We start from the raw sequence: 11,431 nt of genomic DNA, 5'->3' as shown, positions 1-11,431 counted from the left end.
CAATAAAGAATCCTACGCTCCTCTGTCCAGCACATGCACATGAAAACTATGGCAGGATTATATAGGAGAGTAAGGCCCAATCCCATTTCTACCCCTTACCCCTCCTCCTTGTTTTGAAGGGGTAAGGGGTAGGGGTAAGGGGTAGAAATGGGATTGGGCCAGGCCCTACCCTTTATCCCGTTATTTTGCTTGTCTTGGTTCAAACACATAGCAATATGACTATAGGTTTCATTGCAAAAAGTTTTTCCCTTCATACATAACTGTTTTCTTGACTCCTACGGTTGGCAATTTCCTCTTTATCATTCCATCATTTATACATTTAGTCGTTGAATGTATTATCAATGAATCAATAATTGTTGGTTAGAATACGCAGATTCGTTTTTTTGATTGAGAAGGTAAAATGCGAGAGGCAGATTTCAATATGAGGGCAGGATATACAAAGGACGCAAAGTTCCCAAATGATATCCCCACATTGATGAGCATTATCAAACAGGAATGGTACTCCTCCTCCGGTAGCGAACATCTTTGTGGTTCTAGTCATATAGACACACTATTCTCAATCTCCGAGGGTTGCAGGTAGCAGTACGGGACATCCAGACTTGCGTTCCTCGTTATGATCCTTTCCTCGATGCTGGAGAGCTCCTTCTGGAAGTTCTCTATAATCTGCTTGGCCGCCGGCTCACAAAAGCGTTCCTCAGGGTAGGAACCAAGAACAACCTGAGGGAACAAGACACATTCCATAGATGGCATTCACTCTGAGATGTAGGCGTTCATTAATATCAGACAGAAGCTGCATCTGTCTTACTGTTCAAGCAAATAAGGCAACATAATGTTTAGATGATACGCAATGTAAGGGTAACATAATGGTTCCCCTCAGGGAACGTTAAATTAAACGTATCTGATTTAATCGTCTTTTTCTTTTCCTCATCTTATATTTCAAACCTTGAAAGTCTCACAATGAATAGCATTGTTCTGTTCCCATTACACAATGTTCTCTATATCCCAACTTACAGAGTCCATGTATTTCTTGCATAGAACCAATGAACTGATTATGAAGGCGACTGTGTCACCAATATTTGGCAGTGTCTCCAGAATGGTATCCATGGTAACCAGTCCCTTGGTAGTTGGCGGTGCTTTTCGAAGCTGCAGAGGGGAGTTTGGGAACCAGCTGTAGTAGTCAAACTAAAACACAGAAGGAGGTTAGGATATGTCCATCAATCAGGTTAGGGTGAGGTTAAGTTTGTTAATTTGTTTATTATAAGGAACAGCATTAGCTGACACATTGATGACCCGTTCCTAGGGTTAGAGGGGTAAACCCGCTGGGGCAGTGGCAGCGGGGCTTTAAAGTGGCATTACAGCCAGACGGAGGGCAGTTGGCTGGCTTGAAATTCCTACCCTGCTTGGAGTGTAGGACAGTTGGACAGTATCGTTTGTTTAAAGGGGCTGTTGATTGAGCCTCGTGAGACCATCCTGATATTGAAGTCGTTGCGTTGCTGGGCTGCAATTTATTTGACTATTATGGGCGCAGCCTTATCTTTGTAAAAACACATTCTAGGGATTTTCCTGCTCTCTTGCTCTTGCCATATTTGGTTGAAAGTACAGCAGAAACGTGCTCCTCAGAGTAACGCCTGCCGTGCAGATTCTGTTCATCTTGTTGCGTCTTTATTCCCTCCCCTTCGCACTGATTGGATCTATTGTTTTGTTTTTTTGGAAGAGGCTTTCTATGGGCTTGAGGCCTGACAGAGAGCAACGTGGATAAGACCAGGATCTAGTGGAAATAACCATCAGAAAAGTCCTTCTAGTTCCACCCGGTTTAATGTCCCTGATGAAGAGAAAGATGTCCACCTGTCCACTGTTTACAGCTGCGTGTTGAGCAGATGTTGTGAAGATCACCATGGTGACAAACTTGACAACCGCTTCCACGGTGATGAAGGACTCTGGCATCCCTGCATGAGGACGTTAAGCATGTCTTCATATATACAAAATATACATTGTATGATATGTATCAGCAATATGACAAAATCGTTATAAATATTAGTCGATACTGCCAATTAAAGTTATAAGCTTGCCATAGTACCACCTGTTGGTCAATAGTCACTCTTTTCTGCATTGCGCACATAAAGCTTTGACAAAGCAACACTGAGTTATAGAGCTGGCTTGTCCCGCCCTGTTTGATGAGAGCACCTGGGGCCACATTTAAAGAATTGCTATGAAGTCTGGACTCAAAATATATTTGTCAATATGCAAATTATTGCATGACGTCATCTTCAGCCTTTTATCGACTTCTGGAGCTGGTGCTAGCTCAGAAGAACTTAGTTCTTCGTGGAACTAGTAGTTGTGTTGCTTAAACATAACCAAAATAACAGGGCGACCAAGTCTTCACAATAATGCAGACAGTCTTGTGTTTGACCCATTCATCCACCAGGACGTCCTTGCTACATGTCCTTAGTCATTCTGCATACTAAGGCCCAATCCCATTTCTACCCCTTACCCCATCCCCTTACCCCTTCAAAACAAGGGGGAGGGGTAAGGGGAAGGGTTAAGGGGTAGAAATGGGATTGGGCCTAAGTCTTCCGAAGACAGCAGAAAAACCGTCTTGTTCTTTTACCGAGGGCTATATAAGAAACGTTGTCTTCAGGAGAAGGGCGGGTCATGACTTTGCCTTTTTTCTATACATTTTTCTATACAATCTTCTATTACATTGACATGTCAGTTTGAATTGGATTAATGGTTCAGCCCCAACACATACCTGAGCTGCTGTTGCCCAGGAAGCCCTTTGTGAAGATATCTTGGATCCATCTCTGGAGCTCTGCATCCCCAGACACCTCGTCGTCTGTAGGGTAGTAGAGTCCCAGCATAGCCCGGACAAAACTGGAAACGGATCAAAAAACTTTTCATGCATTATAATTATAGGATGTTTGGGCCCAGGAGTGGAGCTTCTAATTATCCACTTGCATTAGGAAAACAACAAAAGCAGTTGTTTATGGATGGTTGTTTATTGGATACAACAAAGATTACTGGCATGTGCACCTATAGACCTATTATGAATCCTATTCATTTTTAAGTTATATAAAGATGGTAAACAATTAAAATAGCGTAGGTAATCAACATGTCTGAGATGTCTCGCTGATATCAAGACTCCATTCAGTGGAGACCTATGGTGTTCTGTAAGGTAACCTGTTGATGGCCGTCCATAACTTCAGTCCATCATCTCTGTAGTAAAAGTTAGGGATGTTCTGCAGTCCTCTTTCAGCAATGTTGTCTGGCAGACATAGAGATGAGTAGGTGGTTTCAGCCAGGTGTCTCCTCAACAGCTCAATTATACCCTCCAGGCCAGGGGTACTCTGAAGATTGAAGTCAATCAGCCTTCTTAACCAAAACCAATGGCAAAAACAATAATATAACAGCAATCACTAAAGATTCAGTGTTAAATGAGTGTTCAGTGAGTACATACTCTTGCTAAAAGTCCAGTTGGCCCAAGTAGCGCACGTCGAGCTGCTGCGTTAATTTGCAGAGTGTAGCGGAAGTGGGGAGTCAATAACTATGAGAAATTATGAGAAAAGATGCATACAATTAATTAATGCAAAATGGCTCCGCCCATTAGTGTGTTGAACACTCAAAACAGAGTTGATACCCCAAGGTAACCAAATCTTAATCCAATTTTGTCATGTTAAATGGCCCTGCCAGCAAAATCCACATAGACACAAATGTATACTCCATGTACCATCAGAAAAGATGACTAATTTGTTTTCCCCCAATGCAAAAATGTGTAAAGCTCCTAAAACACAAGGTTTGATTTTGGGACTGTATACTGTATACGTCAGCTGGTCCTACCTTTTGGAGGGGGTGTACGTCTGGAAAGTGACGCATGGTAGCGACAGCAAACACCTCGGCCAACAAGTGGGTCTTCATTAGATGAGAGATAATCTGATGAATTACTGAATCTGCATTTTTCACAAATATCTTCACCAGGAGCCAGTCGAGCTCTGGATCGCTGGGTACGAAGATTGGGCATTTCTCTGATGGTTCCTGTCCCAGCTTTAGGGGAGAAGATAGGACCACACAATATAATAGTTATGCAACTTCACAATAGCAATCTGTGATTATGTTTATATCAGAATCAGAATCCGAAATACTTTATTGATCCCCGGGGGGAAATTCCAATTATATGTATGCAAACTAAATACATTAAAGGATAACTTTGGGATTTTCCAACCTGGACCCTATTTTGAATCAAAATGAGTGAAATTACTACGTTGAAATTGTTCTAGTGTCTACAGTGAGAACACGTTTGACAGGAAGTGGAACTCAAAACCATGACTCAAAAAGTCTGGATAACAAGAAGTTAAGCAAATCTGGCAGGGAGAAGACAAAAGTTTTAGTCAGGAAGAACAACATCAGTGTAGCTTTGCTAATCGTATCTACCCCTCCCACTCCACACACATGGAACACCTTGTCACAGGGGGCCTGTGGAACTGGTTCATCCCTACCGTTCCTCGTACCTATTGTATCTTATTCCCTAAAGGTGTCATCACCTGAATAGCTATGGGTTTGAGTGTGCCTGCGGTGTCCAGGTACAGCAGGCAGAGAGCAGCAGTGAGAGGCAGTGACTTCCCCTCCACCACGCGGGTCGGAAGACCCTCCAGTGACTTGTAGTCACACAGGAATATGTTCCCTTTCTGGATTACAAACAAACACAGAAAGATACAATAAAGAAGACACTGATGGAGTAATGGCACACACTCAACAGCTAGTAGCGCACATGTGGCCTCAAGTCAAATTATATTTCTCGTCATCATGGTGGAGAATTCTTTTTTTTTACTTTCAACCAGTGCTAAATATAGATCTGTAATTGTTGTACTATTGCAAGTTTGTAGTGTTGATTTATGATGCAGGTTATGGAATCTTTGGACTATCCAGCCATCCAAATAATTCAAAAAGACTGTTGTCATGGTAGAGTCATCATTCAGCACCATAGTGGACATCTTTGACGCAACACTAATCACACAGGTTTGGTATACCCTCCAGGTGCTCTCCTATGTAAGAACTGCTTCATACAGATGTGTATATTTGTACACGGGTTTGAATGTCAAACATGCTTTTTGTGTGGCACTTGTGAGACTTCTATAGAAAAATGTAGCCCACTCGCTTTGAGGTGGGTTATCTTTCTGCGGACACCTTTGTGGGTCCGCAGTGTGCACTCCTACACATACCTGGATCTCTTGCTTTAGGGAAGTACCAGTCTCTAGGAACGGCTGCACCATCTCTTCAGTGACGGGGAAGTTTGAGGGCAGATGGGGGCAGTTTCTGATCATGGAGGGATGGACACCATTCAGGAACTGGTAGCCATAGAAAGCATCTTCCTTCCAGTGCTCAGCGAGATATTCTTCAGAGAGGGGATGGTTATATATTCATTAAAGCACTGTAGTATTCAATAGTATGGGATAAGTCACAATCACAATGTGTGTTTTCGCCCAATGCAAAAATGTGTTAAGCACAACTTATAATGGACGCAAATCAAATAGAAACGGAGGGTCAATGAATGTATGTGTTTCCACTCTTTACTATGGTATGATGCCCCAACGAGTTAAAAGCCAACGGCAAAAAGGTTTCCCTTCCCTCTCTGATAAAACTACGGTCACAACGATAATGCATTCATGGATTTTATTTTATATTTAAAGCACATGCCAAATGGTCTTCATAAAAAAAAATCCTGGCATACTTTTTTACGATACTATTTACTATGTTTATTAAGTTGAGCTGCCCCAGTTGTTGCAGCTTATCGTTTTTCTTAACAGTAAATGAAGGCCTTGTTGATGACTGTAATTATTGCCTGCAATGCAATGGTCTTCTTTGAAATTGTTATTCTAAGAATTATTGAATATTGAATAAATGTTTAGCTCCTATGGGCAGTGTTAGAAAACAATTGCGCCACAAACCAGGAAATACCTGGTTTAAAGTCAGTGGCGCATTGTTCAGATGCTATTTTAAGGCCGCATGCATAATGTTGCTTGTGCACCTCGCGCATACACTTAGCTTCTCTCATCTACCTAGCCACATATTCTTGGTAAATTATTTGGGATTGAACAGCTGATACAGCAGTAATTAGTTGTACTTTTAAATCAATGCATCTGCAAACACCGTACAGCGTTACCGGCATTACGTATAACCAAACAATTGCATCCATATTAATGTCAACATGGTAACTACAATTTGACACAAGGGCTTTCTTGAAACCTATACATCGCTGTCCACTGTGGCTGGACCAAAGGTCTGAGCTTTTGAGAGAATCCGTGGACAGTGCTCCTTCGGGCGCGGATGTCACAAAGAGCCGTTGTGTTTTGCCAATACAGTACGCTTCTTATCCATATTAGGCATTTATTTTCTTTCATAAATTAACTGTCGTTTTGGCAGAATAAATTTATCGCAATGGTAGAGTTCCAAATTGTGTCTACGTGTGCAAAACTCTAAATAAATCCAAATAAATAATGAAGGTAAGCACAGGCTTCGCCGACTTTGTTGCCTGCCGAAAATCACAACACACGAGCCAACTTCACTTGACCAACACCACTTGTACAGTATATTCAAGAAGAATTTACAAACTAAGAACCCTGATATAATCTGAAATCAGATCCAAACAGACCTTTCAGTTTGACTTCAGCTATACTGCAGAAGGAAGCAGAGGACACTTCAGACAGACCTACAAATAATCACAGAATCCCGATCTTGAAAATATATCGCCCTTATATTATAATTATTATATTTAGTCTTAGAAAGCAGACTTTAGATGAATAATCTGTCTGATAGCAGACAAGCTTAATCCAACAAGACACTTTCATGCTCATTGTAGCTCCATGTGTTACTTTGATACAGTTGGGTTCAATTATCTGATCGAAAATAGCGTTTACACAAAGTACACTCAACGAATAATCACAAATAATTCACCAACATTTCATTATGCGTCAACCTTGTTAGTGTTAACCAAGGTTAAAATATTGAATTGTAAAGTACAGCTAAGGGAATTGAATCCTTATTAAACAACACTCACGCAAATTCTTTTGAAAACGTGAATTCAAGTCCTTTGGAAAACGAGAAGCGGACTTCAGATGGAAGCTCAGATTCCTCAAAATGAGTGATGTGGGTGGTCCTGTCAGCGTATACCTTCCACCTGTAGAAGACTCACTTCTTTATGCAAGGTAGATGAATATCCATCTGAGGAATTTACTTATCCAAGTACACATATTATGGCTACACAATACAACCGCATTAAAGGAAGCACTGCACTTCATTCATGAATCTCGATGTATAAACTGGAAAATTATTATTGGGCGGCCACTGGCAAAGCTGAATAGACTCACTGATAAAGTTGACTACGTTTGGCCAATTCTCTCCTCCTGTGCTCAATCAGCAAAGGATGGTAATCGTCACTCGCCTTCATCGCTGTAGTTATGCAGATAACGTACCAAAATATATTATAACATACAACAACATTAATAATAATGATAATTCCACATAAATATCAGAAGAGATCAACCAACTGCATGAATATCCCCAGAGAGCAATCAAGGAACACATTTTCATTTTACATCCGTCTCGGAGGACCGAGGACGTTGCCTAGCGACACGCACAAACACGCCCATTTTCCTCGGACGGCGAACTCGCCATCTCGGGTGAACTCAGTGGTGACCGAGCAAAATTCCGAGACAGAATTCAAGATGGCTGCGCCCAATGTGACTTGAAGCATGAACTGTTTTCATTGTGCTTGGGCCGCACGACGCTGAAGTTGGCATCCGATTCGCAGCATCCGATTTAGCAGCTGGTCCACTTTAAATCGGTCCTGATTGAAAACCACTACACCTAGACTCTTCAAATCTGGATTAAATTATCACAGTGAGGCTATACATTATAATAAACATAGTTACAGATTTGTGAAACCTTTTTTCTATTTGTGAAAATGCAATACAGTCTCATTTTAATGCTTTTTAGGGGTCCAGACTGCATTAGAACGGGTCCTGATTGAAAACTTAGGGTTAAGAAATTAACCAAGGTTTTCTGATATATGAGTGAGGTATCTCACTATGGGACACGCCCCTCGCGCTGTCCCCCAGAAGCAATTTTACACTACGCCAGTCGTGACTGGCCAACAGACGTGACGTCTGCCTGCAGAGGAGGGGCTCCCTCCTACTACATAAGCCCCGTCGTCACGTCATCTCTTCAGTCTAGGCAAAACACCTCTTCCTCGCTCCGGGCAAGGAGGGTGGTCTGGTGAGATACCTCACTCATATATCAGAAAACCTTGGTTAATTTCTTAACCCTAAGTTTTCTTTCAATATTCATTCGGTATCTCACTATGGGATATAGTAACTCCCGTATTGCCAAAGAAGTACCAGTGCAAACCCATCAAACAGGCATGTTCACCGATCCAACGCTCAAGACTGTGTGAGACAGATTAGGCGCAGTAACATCCAACCTGTAGAATCTAGCGAAAGTGTGAGGCGTCACCCAGCTGGCAGCCGCACATATCTCTTCCACTGAGACCCCCTGAAACAGTGCCCAGGATGCGGACATGCCGCGAGTCGAATGTGCGCGCAGGCCGATAGGGGGTTCCAAACCCACGCTACTATAAGCCATGGCTATAGCCCCCACGATCCAGTGTGATAAACTCTGCTTCGAGAGAGGCTTCCCCAGATGTGACGTAGCACATGATACAAACAGCCGCTCCGATTTCCTGAATCCAGCCGTCCTATCAACATAGACGCGTAAAGCCCGCACCGGGCAGAGCGCATTCAGCCGCTCCTGCTCCTTGGAGGAGAAAGGGGGAGAATGGAAAGCCAACAGCTCAATAGGGCGGTATGACAACGCAGAGTCGAATACCTTGGGAACAAACGCAGGGTTCGGCTTTAACAGAACCTTTGAGTTCCCCCGCAAAAACTACATACACGTCGGGCTAACCGACAGCGCATGGATGTCACTAGTGCGTTTAGCCGAGGCCAACGCGAGCAACAAAGCCGTCTTAAACGAGAGCGTCTTAGCTCTACCTGTTGTAAGGGCTCAAACGGTGGGCGTGACCGTGATAAATCCCAAGGAGCAGCCAAGCTCCGCAACACCGGCCGAAGACGGCGTGCACCTTTCATAAACCGGCAAACGATAGGGTGCTGACCTGCCGATTTGTCCCCAAAACCTATGTGACAAGCCGATATAGCGGCCAAGTACACTTTGACAGTGGAGAAAGCCCGGCCTTTATCCAGCAAATCCTGTAGAAATGTCAGAATAACAGGCACGGGACTCTGGAAAGCTATTTCCCCAGCTTTCGCGCACCAATCCTCGAACGCACGCCATTTCCCTTCATATGCGCTACGCGTGGAGGAAGCCCTGGCGCCCTGGATAGTCGTAATGACATTCAATGGGAGTCCAGCCGTCGTTAGGTTCATCCTTTCACGGGCCAGGCCCATAGAGCCATGCGCTCCGGATGAGGATGGAAGATTTCCCCATGCGCTTGCGTCAGGAGGTCCCTTCGTAAAGGCAGAGGCCAAGGCTGGCCGCACAGCAACTGGACTATTTCCGCCAACCAATATTTCCCCGGCCAACGGGGGGCTATAAGGATCAGCGCATGACCCTTCTCTCGCACCCTGGCGAGAGTAGGAATGATCAGTTCTAATGGGGGGAAAGCGTACAGGAGGACGCGCGGCCACTCGTATGCCAAAGCATCCAGCCCCATTGGGGCGCTCCGACCGGTTAGGGAATAGAACAGAGGGCACTGAGTGTTCTCCTCTGATGCAAAGAGATCGACCTCTGCTCGACCGTATTTCTCGCATATCTGGTTCACGACCACGACGTGGAGTTTCCAGTCCTTGTAGCGAGGGTCGCCCCTGCAATCTGCTCCCCAGTTCCGCGCGCCCGGCACGTGTGTTGCTCTCAGCGACAACAGGTGGGCGTTGCCCCAAATGGTCAGTCTGTGTGCCAACGTGTGCATTTGAGGGGAGCGCAGCCCCCCCTGACGGTTTATATACGCCACCACCGTGGTGTTGTCCCTCCTGACTAGAACATGTTGCCCTCTCAGAAAGGGAAGAAAATGTTTCAGCGCCAGTGACACCGCCTGAAGTTCCAGGCAGTTTATGTGAACAAACTGCATATGTGAGCTCCAAGTGCCATTTACTGATCTGCCCTCGTATACGGCTCCCCAGCCCGCCCGAGAGGCATCCGTTGAAAGGACCTTCCTCGCCAGGACAGTTCCCATGGTAACGCCTGTAGTCAGAAAGTACGCGCGTCCCCAAGGGCGCAGCGCCGAGACGCACGCCATGGAGATCAAAACCCGGCGATGGCCATGGCACGTCGGGTTCAGTCTGAGTGCTGCAACCCATCGCTGAACCGGCCTCATATGGAGGCGGCCAAGTGGGACTACTACCAGCGCCGACGCCATCGGACCCAATAGTCTGAGGCACGTTCTGAACTTCAACATCGTCCCCCTGCGAAAAAGTGCCAGACAGGCCTGAAAGGCTTCCACTCTCTCCGCGGATAGACGTGCTTTGAACGTCACTGAATCGAGGCACAAGCCTATGAACGTTATGCTTTGAGTAGGGACCAAAACACTCTTTTTCACGTTTATTGTGAAACCCAGGGACACTAGGTGCGATATGAGCACGCTGGTCTGCGCCTGAGCCTCCTGGGGCGACTGTGTGGCTAGAAGCCAGTCGTCTATGTATGTTGCCAAACGCATTCCCTTCAACCTGAGGGGCGCGATGGCATCTCCGTGCATTTCACAAACACCCGTGGACTTAACGAAAGGCCGAACGGGAGAACCAAATACTCGTACGTTACGCCCTGGAAGGCGAACCTGAGATATTTCCTGTGAGGGGGATAAATGGCGATATGGAAATAAGCGTCCCTCAGATCTATGCTTGTGAACCAGCCTCCCGGGCGCACGAAGCGTATGAGAGCGGCGTGTGTCAGCATCCTGAAACTGTACTGTCTCATGTATCTGTTCAGAGCGCGTAAATCTAATATCGGCCGGAGGCCCCCTCCCTTCTTCGGGACTAGAAAGTACCTCGAGTAAAAACCGCTTTGGTTTTTCTCCGGTGGCACTACCCGAATTGCCCTTTTGTTTCTTAGAGAGGTGATTTCCTCCTGTAGAACCTGAGCATTCTCTCCACGGGCCTGCGACTGCAGTATCCCGTTGAAACGGGGAGGAGTGGACGCAAATTGGAGCCTGTAGCCGGCGGTTACAGTTTTTATAACCCAATCCTGTTACGGTTGGCGAAAGGTTGGTTAGGACCCAGGATGCAGAGACAGAGTCAGTACGGACAATCCACGGTTTATTGTCAGTAAAGAATAACTCAAGAGATAACCAGCGTGCAAGGCGAAGACAGGAGCGGGTGGGCGTAGCTGGCGGAGGCACCGGAGAGTGTTGCAGTCCGGGGATCATCCACTGGCG

The 11,431-nt window shown here is 45.3% G+C and overlaps 1 protein-coding gene across 1 annotated transcript; it reads right to left on the bottom strand.

The window, feature by feature from the left end:
• Nucleotides 1-250: 250 nt before the first annotated feature.
• LOC115550775 (arachidonate 15-lipoxygenase B) lies at nt 251-6,369 on the bottom strand. The gene is made up of 10 exons (XM_030366066.1): nt 6,357-6,369; nt 5,214-5,386; nt 4,536-4,775; nt 3,835-4,038; nt 3,455-3,541; nt 3,178-3,344; nt 2,750-2,871; nt 1,846-1,946; nt 1,012-1,182; nt 251-717 (listed from the first exon to the last, which is right to left on the bottom strand). Exons 1-10 carry the CDS (start codon nt 6,367-6,369, stop codon nt 538-540), a joined length of 1,458 nt encoding a protein of 485 aa, XP_030221926.1. The 3' UTR covers nt 251-537.
• Between the last annotated feature and the right edge of the window lie 5,062 nt (nt 6,370-11,431).

This window comes from Gadus morhua, chromosome 9 (genome assembly GCF_902167405.1).
Source record: "Gadus morhua chromosome 9, gadMor3.0, whole genome shotgun sequence".
Classification (NCBI taxonomy): domain Eukaryota; kingdom Metazoa; phylum Chordata; class Actinopteri; order Gadiformes; family Gadidae; genus Gadus; species Gadus morhua.
Note: the sequence above shows the minus strand (reverse complement) of the source record. Positions and strands in the feature narration are given on the sequence as shown.